At 36.4% G+C, this 14562-nt stretch overlaps 1 protein-coding gene across 1 annotated transcript; it reads right to left on the reverse strand.

Annotated features, from left to right (window-relative positions):
* Nucleotides 1–332: 332 nt before the first annotated feature.
* On the reverse strand, nt 333–7648 carry MAP1LC3C (microtubule associated protein 1 light chain 3 gamma). The gene is made up of 4 exons (XM_012547938.2): nt 7467–7648; nt 7300–7355; nt 6981–7087; nt 333–1946 (listed from the first exon to the last, which is right to left on the reverse strand). Exons 1-4 carry the CDS (start codon nt 7522–7524, stop codon nt 1706–1708), a joined length of 462 nt encoding a protein of 153 aa, XP_012403392.1. The 5' UTR covers nt 7525–7648; the 3' UTR covers nt 333–1705.
* Between the last annotated feature and the right edge of the window lie 6914 nt (nt 7649–14562).

The raw sequence follows: 14562 nt of genomic DNA on the forward strand, positions 1-14562 counted from the left end.
ATTTGGGGACAACCAGAGTTCATCTCCCTTCTTTTTCTAAAGTTCTGATTTCCAAAGTTCAGTCTCTTGAAGGACATTACTGATAATAAGATGGGGTTAACTTCCTTAACACTTTTGTTCAAACCTCACCCAGGTTTGAATGAGGATCAGTTCTTTGAAAAGATTGTCCAAGGATGGGGTTAACTTAGAAGTAAATGACACAAAGTTCATTTGAATAGGTTCAACCCCTCATTGCAATATTCATTTTCTCATTAATTATTAACCAATTAGAATTGATTGCCACCCTCTGAACACTCTAATAAGCATAAACATGAGCTGCTGCAATGATTCTCTTTGGTCTAAGAGACAGATGGCCAAATGGTCATCCTTTTATTAAAATTCTGGCATCATTAATAAAATGACTAAATTACCCAGGAATTCTCTCTCCAATTTTTTACAATGACACAATATAAAGAAAATCATGGACATAATTAATGTTGTCCAAAATGGGTTTCAGGTAGTGAGTTACCATCTCATTAGAAGTTTTCATGAGTCTCCTGAAAATTCAGTTATCAACAACACTGTAAGAAGGGTCTCGGCTTCCCTATTAGATCTCTGAAGTCCCTTCTAACATGGAGATTCTGTGAGTAAGAACAGGTCAGTGTAAGATGAAGCTGGGGTAGAAAAAATAGCATTAAATGAGCTTTAAAATGTGGCCAAGGTATATTTACATTTGGAAATTGTAGTATTAATTTAATGTTATAATTGATGGACTCATCAGAAATCTCTAAATTGTCCAACGATGGATATTCTACAGGAAACTCACTCTCAAAAAATGTCCTTTCCTGAAACAGTCAACAAATAACATCAAAGCCACTGTCAACCTTGTCCTCCTCCTTCACCCCCCTCCAAAACCAAAAAAAAAAAAAAAAAAGTACCGGGGCTTGTCTTGCTAACACTACCAGTGATTTATTTGGAAAGTTCTCAAACAATTCAAGCAAGAAATTTAAAATTATAGAGATGTTTCAGGAGATAAAGCCATTATAAGCGCTGATTCGACAATTCAATTGAAATTCAAGTGAAATGTCTTGGAGGTACTGATGAGAGGAGGCAAACTAGTATTTAAAGCTGTGGTCAGGGATTACACAGAAGTAGTACAGATTTGGTATTTGGAGGATTTTTTAAAAATGGTTTTGAAAGTTGAATAGTTATGGATTTGGGACTACACCTGGGGTCCAATACAAAGCAGCAGAAATTTTAATAAAGGCAGATTTTGCAGATATGTTTTAAACAGGATTTCCTGAGCTATATGGGACTTTTTTTTTTTTTTTAACCAAGCAGGGATAACTTGTAGAATAGTGATTCTCTACAGACTCAGAAGATTAAGTATAGTCTTTTCCTCAAAGTGGGATGCAAGACAGATGATGCCTCCATTGAATTCCTTACTCTGGGACTCGGTAGAAGTGTTTTATATTTAAACATAATTTCAACTTTCAGTCTTCTTTTCTTCAATAAGACTGATTATATGAAGGCACTATATGAAGTAACCCACTCCCATTCTGAATGTTTTCTAAGGGCTTTATACTTTCAATGACCAAAAGCAGACAGATGCCTGGATTTTGTTCATTGGTTCTATTCAGTTTACTGCAGCCCATCCTGTTTTTCACTGGAGAAAACCAATCCCACTTGTCAGAGTTTGCTGAATTATATAAAGGACAATTACCTCCTAACCAGATGTGGGCTGAAGGTGTGTGAAGGACCCTGGGCCAAAGCTATGCTGCAGCTCAGGATTGGCCATGAGCAATGGGCAGCCAAACATCTCCTGGGAGGCATATGTTATATATACAAAACCATCTTCATCCTTGTAATCCCTGTAGATCTCTGCCATAGTCACACTCATACTTGTTAAACTCTTGTTGTTCACCAGAAGATAAAAAGCTTCAGTGGCTGTCAGAACCATGCGACTCCTAAAATAGGAAAGGAGGAAGGGGTTAGCATGAGAATAAAGAAAGCTACAGGTCTAAGAAAGAAGGAAATATGAATTGATTAAGCACCTAAGTGCTTTATCAATATCTTATTTCATCCTCACAATAATCCTGTGAGATAAGTGCTTTATTATTATCATCTCCATTTTACAGTTGAGAAAACTGAGGCAAACGGAGGTTATGGATGACATACTTGTGTGTACAGCTAGTGTTTGAGGCTGGATTTGAACTCATATCTTCTATACTCCAAGCACAGCACTCTTATCTAAGTTCTAAGGTTGGTATTACTAAATTCTGAGCCCTCTGTAGACCACCAGAAACATTTTCTCATAAAATCATTTAGTATTGGATGGGTCTTTAAAGATTATTTAAGTTCCGTTTCCTCATTTTATAAAAATAATTAAGAACCAGAGAAGCCAGCCTAGTGTAGTAGACAAAGAGCAGACTACATTGTTTTAAAGACCTAGCTTCAAATTTAAACTTCTAGTAATGAGTGACTTTGAGACAAGGAATATATCGTATGTAGAGGTCTTATCAGAGGAAGTTTCCTTCATAAGGAATTTCCTACAGCAATGAAATCAAAGATCTGGTTTAAAAAACAAGCACATTTATATGCTCTTGATACTTATGGACTGTTGGCGATGTTCTGGTTTGATTTTCACAATAATTCTGTGAGGTAGATATTATTGAGGTAGATAGATGACACAATAAGTAGAATGATCTGAGTTCATATCTAGCCCCACATAATAGTTGTGTGACCCTAGGCAAGTCACTTAACCCCTGTTTGCCTCAGTTTCCTCATATGTAAAATGAGCTGAAGAAGAAAACAGCAAACCACTCTAGCAGCTTTATCAAGAAAACCCCAAATAGAATCACAAAGAGTAGGATACAAGTGAAAATGATTGAACACCATGCACACATATTATGATCTATTCCTATTTTAATGCTAATAGCTAGCATTTAGTAGACTTCAAGGATTGTAAGCACTTTGCATATGCAATCTCATCTGATCCTCACAAACCTGGAAGGTACATGCTATTATCCCCATTTTATAAACAGGAAACCAAGGTTAAGAGAGTTTAAGTTTAATTTGTCCAGGATTACACAATTTTAAGTATCTAAGACTGGATTTGAATTTGGGTCTTCCTGATGAAAAGTCCATTGACCTTTCTGCTATACAATCTTGATACTTAGTTTACCAAGGAGGAAGCTGAAAGCTTCTTCTCTCCGGTTACAATATGGACTCAAATCCAGCTCTTCTTGACTTCAAGGTAAGCCCTGACTGTACTATAGAAGAAACTGAGATCTAGAAAAGTAAAGGTCACACAATAAAGACCAGAATATGGCCATGAATCCAAGTATTCTGATTCCAAATGTCAAGATTTTTATGTACACATTTTCCCTACACTCTGTCTCCCTACCTCCCAGGCTTGTTGTGAAGATTAAATGAGATAATATTTATACACCATAAAGCTCAGTACCTGGCATATGATGGATGTTTAAAAAATGTTTTTTGCTTTCTTTCCTACTGTCACAAAGCCAATTCATGACAGAGGAGGGACTAGAACCTGAGATTTCTAATTTTCAAACTGAGATCTTTTCATAATGTTCTTTAAAAACATTTGAGTTTCTTTACACATCATGTTCATTCCCAAATATATCCTTCTCCACTTCTTCCCTAGCACATCATCCATTCTTTGTTAACAAAGGAGAAAAAAAAAGTTCCACAAAACTAACACACATCTTTTTTTCTTATCTCTTTACTTGGTTGTTAAAGTGTTCATTAAAGTTCTTTTGAAAAGTGCCTATCGTCACTGTAAGATGAGTAGTGGAAAGTTCTCTACAATGTGGTTAAAAATTTTACCTCTGATTGTGTGATCCTGGCTAAGTTCCATGACCTTTTAGTAGTTAGGCAGCTTTCTAAAACTCTTAAGTTTCAGCACTTGGAGAGCTGCATTGGTAGAAAACATTTCTTTAGAGTAAGTTCCCTTCACAGTGAAATCACAGGTACAAAACCCATCCTTATGTCCACTATTAGCTGGGTAAAATTTTCTAGTCAATTGAGAAAGAGGATACAGATAACAGACTACTTAAAAATGTTAAATTAATAATTTTTGTTGAACATAAAAGCCCTCACTTTAAGTAATAAATTTCAGCTCTGTCCCATCATCAAACAGACTATTAAAGCAGAACGATTACAGTTTAGTTCCCTCCTAAATGTCTGCTCAAAATCCAGTAAAGATGCTGAAAGGGAACTGATGGGTTAAGTATATTTAAGGAAGGGGAGAAACTAGGCACTCTGGGATAACTCATAAGAGCCAACAGTGTTTATTGCAAACTAGCCTTAACTCTACACTTAAAACAAACATTTTTTTTTCTGTTAAACACTCCAGCATCATTTGGGAGAAGTCATTTTGGCATTTGAACACTGCCAGTTCAAATCACCAGTTGGTGATAACAAATTCCAATTCTGTCACAGCATGGTGACAAACATCTGTAATTCCTGTTTTCGAGAGCATAAGGCCAATTAATCAAGAATTCTGAGCTGAAGTAGGGCTGAAGGGAAGAGGAAGAGAATAAAAATTTATTCAGTGCCTACTATGTGCCAGGCACTGTGCCAACTTCTTAAAAAAAAACCCTCATTCGATCCTCACATCAACTTTGTGAGTTATTTTACATTTGAAAAAGGGCAAATAGGAGATTTGTAACTTTTCCAAAGTCTTACCTACTCAGTGTCCGAGACTGCATTTGAACTCAGGACTTCTTGACTTCATGACCAGCACTATATCCTGTGTACCTAGCATTTTTATGCCACTTTAAGGTTTGTGAAGTACTCATTTGAAATGAAGATCTCATTTGAGCATCACAACAATTATGGAAGATAGGTATCATTATTATCACCTATATTTTACAAATGAAGAAAAGTGAGTTACAAAGAGGTAAAATGATTTATCCAGGGTCACACACACCTAGTAAGTAGCTGAGGCAGGATTCAACTTAGGTTTTCCTGACTCCAGGTCTAGTACTTTTAGGACAGAAGGTTAACAGGATGTCTAAGGAATAGGTGACCTAGGTGAGAAAAACAAGGCAGGTCAAGGTTTCAGTGCCAACCAACAGTGTCAATCAATGATTGGTTATTGTACTTCTTGCCTGGATGGGAGAGGGAGACCTAGTGTCAAAAGAAAATATTCTAATCATTTACCCTTTCCTTCTTCCCATTTCGTATAGGAATAACTTCAGCCCAGTAACTTCCTTGACAGGAATGGAGAAAAATATAGTAAGAATTATACTAAGAAAAACAAAAACTTATTAACAACATTGCTGCCTCCTCCTTCCAAAATAACAGGAGTGATTTTTCTCCCTTCTCAATTTTCTTGACCTCATTTATGGTTCATTCACATTTTTAAAAGTCTTATTTTGTAATGAATTTAACCACTGTTGGCTCACCCAAGCATTTCAATTTACTAAGCACAATGAAGAGGGATTGTATGAGAAACTATGATTATATTACACTTATATGTGTACACATGGTCCTGTTACTACATGGTAAACTCTTTGGCACACTCTATTATGGTTTCATCCTTATAGCACCAGCTGCTTGGTTGAGTGTCTCCAACATAACAGATGTTTAAGCAATGATCATTAAATTAGTTGTTGGGAGAAAACAGCTTATTTAAGTTATAAAACTCCCCAAGGAAAGTCCCCAGTTTCCTTTTTTTTTTTTAAACTTAGCTCCCAGACATTTATTTTTAGATCCAAATGCTTTTTAGTGAATCCATGCTCAGCACAATGCCTGACACATAGAAGGTGCTTCATAAATGTTTACTTATTGATCAACAACCAAGACAACATAGGTTATGGAACAGGTACTATCTTTTTTCTCCCCTTTCTTTCTTTCTTTTTTGCCTGAGGCAATTGAGGTTAAGTGACTTGCCTAGAGTCACACAGCTAGGAAGTGTAAGTGTCTGAGGGCAGATTTGAACTCAGGTCGTCCTGACTTCAGGGCTGGTGCTCTATTCACTGTGCCCCCTAGCTGCCCCCTAGGTACTATCTTTCAAGTCCAAAGAGCTAGTTCTAAATAGAATATTGATCATTCGGTGCCTGATTGTAGGGATGCCAAGTAGCCTCCATGAGCTTCCATTTCCTCATCTGTAAAAAGTGAGATTTGAACTATGTAGCCTTCCAGATCTATTCCGGCTAAAGCTCCACGATCCTCTGACAATCCATCTATTTATGCTTGGTTTCAAGATGTCAATTTTCCTTTTTGTTCCTTTTACTCTATTTTTGGTGGGAAGAGTGTAATAGAATCTCCTTGGGATACAGATGGAGATAGCAGGTACTACTTACTACTTTAAGGGTTTTTTTTTTTTTTTTTTTTTTTTTTGTTTTGTTTTGTTTTGCTTTTTTGTTTTGAGACACAAGAGGGACAGTCACACTGAAGCACAGAGAGGTACAGTGACATAGGGATAGACACAGACACATGCCAACAGACACATAAAGAGATATATAGACACAGAGAAAACACATAAAGACAAAAAGCAAAGCGACATACAGACACCGAGGGAGCCAGACAAACGGAGGGAGACAAGAGTACAGTAAGTAATAATGAATCTTTAATACAGAATGATTTCAAACAGTAGTTTTTTTTGTTTGTTTGTTTTGTTTTTTTAAGCTCTGGATAGCTTCCTTTTAAATTCTGGAACAAATTCCAAAAAAGGTGGGGTGAGAGAACAAAGGTGATTTTTTTTTTTTTTTTAAAGAAACACCTGTGACATCAGGAGAACTCCAGTAGGGTGTTTGCTTTAGGTTTGCTTTGCCGGAGCGCTCCAAGTTAGGTTTCTCCAAGAGGTTAACTACAAGTTCAACATTTCCTGGCCACCCTGAAGAGAAAGGGTGAATCACCGACAGACTCCCTCTCCCAGAGCCGGTCCAAGAGAAGCACGAAAACGATCTTCTCCCCAACTCCTCCCACCCCTCCCGTACGTACAGAGCGGTATCTTTAGTTTTGCCACCTACCTAATGATAGTTAGAAACTGAGTCATGGTCAGCTCCTGGGGAACGAGGAATTTGGTTTTGTCCAGCGGGGGAAGATATTTCTCCTTCTGATAGCGTTCAACTATCACCTGTTAAAACGTTTAAACATAAATTGAAGGCAGGCCGGCTGCTCCCTTGGGAGCGGAATTGAACACGATCCCTTGCCTAGAAGCACTGAGTTCAGGTGGGAGTTGGTGGGAGGGTACATCTCGGGGCCCCGTGATTGTTCCAATGCTCCATCGCTCTGGGCTCCCGGCGGTACCATTACCCCACCCACCTTCTGCAACCGGGACCTCCTTACCGGTATCTTGCTTGGGAACTTTGCCCGGAATCCAGCAACTTCCTCTTTTCTGGTGGCTGCAAAAGTGCAAATGGCACACGAAGAATTAATCAAACTCAGGTCTGTATTCATCCTTTCCCCGAGATCCCCACCTGCTTTCCTCTAGGAGGATTCCCCCTTAGATGTACCTAAGCTTTTCCGTTGCTTGAAAGGTCGAATGGATTGGTTTTTCTGCTGAGATTGCATTTTACTCAACAGGTTTTCTGTGAGGATTGACTTTATTGCAGATTTTAAAATTTCCCAGTAACTAAGGGCAATGCTATTTCGTTTTCTCCAGCTGCTTTCAAACTGTCTGCAGGAGCCTAATGAAGTACTTTATATAGTCCTGGGTGTGACGTCATGCTCCCCCTCCCATTTCCCCCCCCCCCCCCCACCCCTCACAACCCAAACCCACAGTTTGTGCAGTGGAGGTCAGCCTCACAGATGGAAATGGAAAAGTGGGTCTGTTTTGTTAGTCAGAGAAAGTCCAAAGTTGCTTTGCCCATTATCAGAGAACATTTTCTCCTTTAAGGCTAAAGAACTGAAGGCCTCATTATAACATTATCTTCCTAGTCTATTCCATCTGTTTCTTTAGGAGTGAAAATCCCATGTACTAAAACTCTTTGGGTATTTCAATAACTATAACTTTCGGGGGGAGTCCAAGATTGAGCTGCATTATATTCAGTGCTACTGTAAAGTTTAGTGATAAGGCAAAATTCTACTTTGAGTTTGCCATCTAATCTAGCATATCATTTTTCCTCATAGAATCCTATTGAGGGATGAATGGTATAACAGATGGAGGACACTGATCCCAATTGCCTATTTTACAGAAGAAGAATTTGAGCTAATTAGCATCTTTTAGTAACTTCAGTGTTTCAAACTTGAGCACCATCTAGGACTTCTCTCCAACACCTGCATCTAATGAGTTGCCAAACTCTACTGATTCTGTGTCCTACTCATCCCTATTGAGTCTCTCTTAATCTTATTCAAGCTGTTACCAGCCTAGTTCAATTCATTACCTTACTGATGGTATTACTGCAATAATCTCTTAACTGATCTTTGTCTCAGTTTTTTCCGTCACCTTAAATATATATTGTCATATAAACATATAAAACATCCCACTCCTAAGGTCTTCCTCAAATCATGTTACTTTTTACTCAAAAATCTTTAATAATTCTCTACTGCTTTTAGCATAAAGCCTAAACTCTTAGTTTGACATTCACATTGTGCTCCAACCTACCATCCCAATCTTATCTTAGACAGACTTCTCTTTTTAATTAATTTTATCTTTTAGCCAAATTGACCTACTTGTCACTTTTTTTTTTATTAGATCCAGTCCATTTCTATCTCTTTTCTTAAAGCATCCCTTGTGCCTTGAATTAATTCTTTTTAACTCTACCTGTTGAAATGCTTTCTAATATTAAAGATATAATTCATTTGGCAACTCCCCATAAAGCTTTCCCTTATTCTATTTGAAAGTGACCCATCTTGTTTAATCTTTCATGCAGTCTTTGAATTTTTTCTATGTACTTATCTATCTCTAGAAATATATATTTGTATTATACTAATGTTAGTAGGAAGTTTTAAAGGGATTTATATTCATATCCCTTTTCTCCCTATTAGACTACAACCACCCTGAGAGAAGTCATGTCTGATTCATCTTTGTGTCATGAATAAACAATTCAGTGCTCTACAAATTTATCATTCCTTTGTCATGTCCTTGTTCATGATCCATTTGGGGTTTTCTTGCCAGAGCTTTGGAGTGATTAGACATTTCCTTCTCCTATTGATTTTACAAATGAAGAAATTGAGGCAAAATTGTTATTTGCCCAGGGTCACACAACTAGCAAGTCTCTCTAACTCCAGACCCAGTTTACTGTCCACCTAGCTGCTCCTGCTCTACAAATAGATGCTTAATTCTTGTGAAATTGAATGGAATACATTTACTGAGACAGGGAACCAGGACTTTATATTCTCATTCTTTTGTCTTTCCTTTTAAACCATAGTTGGTGGCTCTGCTTTTGTAGTGGTAAGGAATTCTGGATGAATTACTTTTCCATTTTTATGTTTTTGCTTTTAACTCTCTGCATTTTGATTTTTTTTCCTTCTTCACCTGTTTAAATCTTCTTAACTATCTTCCAAGTTTTTGAAATTTTACTTTGTCCGTGAAGCCTTTCTTTATTATTCCAACTCACAATGATTTTCTTTTCTTTTTTATTTTTATTTATTTTAATAATTATAACTTTTTATTGATAGAACCCATGCCTGGGTAATTTTTTACAACATTATCCCTTGCACTCACTTCTGTTCCAACTTTTCCCCTCCCTCCCTCCACCCTCTCCCCCAGATGGCAAGCAGTCCTATACATGTTAAATATATTACAGTATATTCTAGATACAATATATGTGTGCAGAACTGAACAGTTCACTTGTTGCACAGGAAGAATTGGATTCAGAAGGTAAAAATAACCCGGGAAGAAAAACAACAATGTAAACAGTTTACATTCATTTACCAGTGTTCTTTCTTTGGGTGTAGCTGCTTCTGTCCGTCCTTAATCAATTGAAACTAAGTTAGATCTTCTCTTTGTTGAAGAAATCCACTTCCATCAGAGTACATCCTCATAAAGTGTCATTGTTGAAGTATATAATAATCTCCTGATTCTGCTCATTTCACTTAGCACTATGGTTCATGTAAATCTCTCCAAGCCTCTCTGTATTCATCCTGCTGGTCATTTCTTACAGAACAATAATATTCCATTACATTCGTATACCACAATTTACCCAATCATTCTCCAATTGATGGGCATCCATTCATTTTCCAGTTTCTAGCCACTATAAACAGGGCTGCCACAAACATTTTGGCACATGTTGGTCCCTTTCCCTTTAGTATCTCTTTGGGATAATAAGCCCAATAGTAGCACTGCTGGATCAAAGGGTATGCACAGTTTGATAACTTTTTGGGCATAATTCCAGATTGCTTTCCAGAATGGTGGGATCTGTTCACAACTCCACCAACAATGCATCAATGTCCCAGTTTTCCCACATCCCCTCCAACATTCATCATTATTTTTTCCTGTTATCTTAGCCAATCTGACAGGTGTGTAGTGATATCTCAGAGCTGTCTTAATTTGTATTTTTCTGATCAATAGTGATTTGGAACACTTTCATATGAGTGGAAATAGTTTCAATTTCATCATCTGAAAATTGTCTGTTCATATCCTTTGACCATTTATCAATTGGAGAATGGCTTCACAATGATTTTTTCTTTCTTCTTAACTCTAGTAGCACTTGCCATATAAGGGAACTTTTTGAATATATGTTTTGTTTTCCCAACTAGATGCTTATTGAAAGTAGGAAATGGTTAACCAAAACAACATAAAAGAATGATTAAATTAATATGTGCCACATTGTACTTTAGTTCTTTTTTTTTCAATTATTAAAGAATGATACATGTAATTAGCCATTGATGACGACTTGATTTCTGGGTTATATTTTTTTTCTTGGATTGTACATTATAGGCTGATGTGCTGAAAAAAATTCAACAGTAATTTTTAAAATATGAAATAACACTTTGTATTTTCATTATTTGACTACAAGAGATTGAACGATTCTCATAATTTATCAACCATCTTACCAACATATCCAGGTCTATGAACAAACATAGTATAATTTATTTTTGATGAAGCCAGATTGGTTTTGTGATCACTGCTTCTTTTTATAAATTTCCACCTGTTATGGGCCAGAACTTGAAATTTAAGTGGAATTGAGGAGACAAATCTAGTTTAGCATTGATTTAATCCTACAACAAATAATGGTTTCCTAGTGATATAATGATTGGTTTATACTCAGTATAGAGCATATAAGCTAGAAGCTCACAGGGCCAAAAAAGACAAGCAGACTAGAAGCTCTCGGAGTCTGAGACAGATTTATTCCATCTTCCACCTTTGTGGTGACTGGAGGCTGAAGCACAAACTTTTGGATTCTGAGAGATTCAGAGGGAAGAGAAGAAGGCAGGAGCTCAAAGCTCTCGGAATCAAGGAGAGAGATAGGCCTCTAAGAAAGCTAACTGGGCCCCAGGAAAGGAGACCAGACTTTGAAGGAAACAATAAAGGATTTGGACTTTAACTCCTGGCTGCACTTGTGGTGATTATTGAACTGAAAGGAAGGCTGCTCCCAAGACCTCCATGAAAACTCAAAAGAGAACATTACATCCACCAATCATTCATTTAATAATTAAAAAAAAATTTGCCACTGCTTACAGATTTCATTTTCTCCCTTTTTGTAAAGATTAGGACATTCTTTCCCATCTTTATAGTCTTCTATTTCCTCACAAAAAGGAGAGGCGACAGCTTTCTCCCTTCTCTTATTTTTTTTTCTTTGTGTTCAGGTTTAGTCAAATGCATTCAGTTTTGAATTGGGAGGGGTTATTTATATTGTTGTTGTCATTGTGCATATTGTTTTCCTGGTCCTCCTTGCTTCACTTTACATCAATTAGTGTAAGTCTTCCTATGTTCATCTGTAGAGTTCATAAGCATTTCTTCCTGAAGAAAAAAAAATTTATAACACTCATTTCTTATAATTTGTTCAGTATTTTTGTTCTAATTCTTACTACAAAAGTATTACAAGCAATATTTTTCTGCCTAGCATTTCTTGATTAATCAAAGATCACTTCGTGCTTCAGCAAACACAGCTGTTCCTTCTATCATGGACACAAATTCACCTTGGTTTGGCATCAAGGTTTAATGGAACTATCAGTAGAAAGCAGATGTTGAGGGATATTAGAAAAAGAAGCAGGAGAAGGATGTCTAGATTTTATTAGTAAAAGGACTTCAAGGTTGGACTGGATTATCTGCCACAGAACTCTCTCTTCTTACTTCAGAAATCTTTTCAAGGGCTTTAACCCTGACCTTATAGAGAGGCCAGTGTGGGAGTGATATGACGTTTGTGGAATCGCCAGCTATAGTAGATAGAGCATAAGTAACAAGATTCAGATAAGACATGGTCCTAATCATGCTTATGATATGATTGCAAAGAATTTTAAATTTAAAGAAAAAAAATGGATTGGTTTTTCATTCCTTGGTTTAACTCCTAGAAAAAAATATTGGATTTTTTTTTCCAGCAGAGACTTACATTTAAATCCCACCTTTGACACTATGCAATCTTGAATAAGTCACTTTAATTGAATCTTAGTTATCTAATCTCTAAAACTGGATGATTAATAGTTCCTTTAGTATCTACCTCACTGGGTTGTAGTGAAAATTAAGTTAGAGAAGATATGTAAAGGCATTTGTAAATTTAAATTTCTGTCTAAACGTCTGTTATTGCTGTTGTTATTATTATGCTATATCACTTGCCAGCAGAATTTTAGACCAATTAATTTAATTAAATACAGAAGATATTTTTGTAGTGTCAGATTGCAGCAGGAGGCAATTGAAGTTTTCATTTGAAAATCAAGCACTGATTAATGTTACTGAAGCTTAAAGTCTATTCAACTAGTCTCTAAAAATACTTAAGCTGGTTCCTATAGCAGCAGCAATTGAAAAAGATTCATTTACTTTATCACAAGACTCCTTGTAGTGTATACCTGAATTTTTTCTTATGGTCATTGTATCAAGGTTTTGCTCAGCTAACTTGTGTGACCACTTCCTTGACCACATGGATGCTTCAGTGCTCACATAGACAGTTTCAAAGTTACTGTTTGTTTTTTTTTTTAAATAAAATCAGACATTAAAAGCAGCATTTCGTCAAGTCAAAAAGCATCATTATAAGCTTATTATGTGCCAAATATTGTTCTAAGTGATGGATACACAAAGAAAGGCAAAAAGACTTATCCTCAGGAAGTTTATATTTTAGTGGGAGTGATAACCTATAAACAATTTTGTAGATACAAGAAAAATATAGAGAATATAGGAAGCACTTTGATAGAGGAAGAAGACATCAGTAGCTGGAAGACATAAGAAAATCTTGGAACAAGTGGCATTTGAGCTGAGAGGAAGTCAGGGAACTAATTATTCTAGGTTGGGGACAATTAGTTCAAAGGCATAGCATTAATAGAGCAAGTGTTACAAATTGGCCAGTATTGCTGCTATTGAGATGAGAACAGATAAGGAGAAAGACTAGAAATGTAGGAAGATTGTGAGCAAATAAGTTTGTATAAGATTCTAAAGTTGATAGGGAGGCATTAAGTTCACTGAGGGAGGATGGCAGGTGGGGATGGCAAGCCTACATTTTAGAAAAACAACCTTGGCAATAGAATGGAAAATGAATTAAAATTGGGAGAGATCTGAGGAAGAGAAACTAGTTAGGAGACCCTTACTCACATGACAGAAGAACCCCCCACTTACTTTTCATTATTAACAACATGTATAATGACATAAAACTCCAATATTGGGAGTCAATGTCAAGTTGAAAGTCAGGGAGGAATGAAGGATAAAAAGATTAAACATAATCTGGGACTGAGTAGTTCTTTTTGAAATGACCTTATTCTGATTTATTATTTAAGAATTCAGAATTTGAATATTATTCAGAATTTCCTTTCTTTTTCTTTTTTCTTTTTTTTCTTTCTTTCTTTTTCCTTCCTTCCTTTCTTTTTTCTTCCTTTCTTTCTCCTTTCTTTCCTTCCTTCCTTCCTTCCTTCCTTCCTTCCTTCCTTTCTTTTTCTTTCTATGTACCTATTCAGAGAGCTCCAGTGGAATTAGTCTTACCTATTGTTACCTATCCATTAAAGTGATTAAGAAAGTTACTCTCTGTGCACTTCATCTGAAATATGGGTATCTGCACTGCTGACTTTACCTTTTTGTTCTGAAGAAATGACTGTATAAATCTTAGAGATTTGAAGTACAAGTAATAAATTATTATTATTAATAATACAAAAAACACAAAACTACATAGAAGTTAATTATTACTTATACAGCAATGAGAATTGTTCTGTACTGAGAGGAGTATTTTTTAAGTCTGTATATAAAGAAACCTAAATGAAAATGCTCCAGAAGTTGCTGAATTGTGAACTGAAAATGGGGTACCTGCTTCAGTAGTGGCCTGCACAAAGAGAGGACCCCAAACAGTTGGCCCGAACCACACCTTAGTGTCAAGAATCCTATTAATATAAGTTCTAAACTCTTCTTGGATGAAGTCATCTTCTCTCTATGGAAGATGGAAACAAGAAAAAGTAAGCTCTGATCAAGACAATTCCAAAGGACCCATGATAAAAACTGCTAATACACTCCAGAGAGAGGACTAATGATCT

Source organism: Sarcophilus harrisii, chromosome 4 (assembly GCF_902635505.1).
Source record: "Sarcophilus harrisii chromosome 4, mSarHar1.11, whole genome shotgun sequence".
Taxonomy (NCBI): Eukaryota; Metazoa; Chordata; class Mammalia; order Dasyuromorphia; family Dasyuridae; genus Sarcophilus; species Sarcophilus harrisii.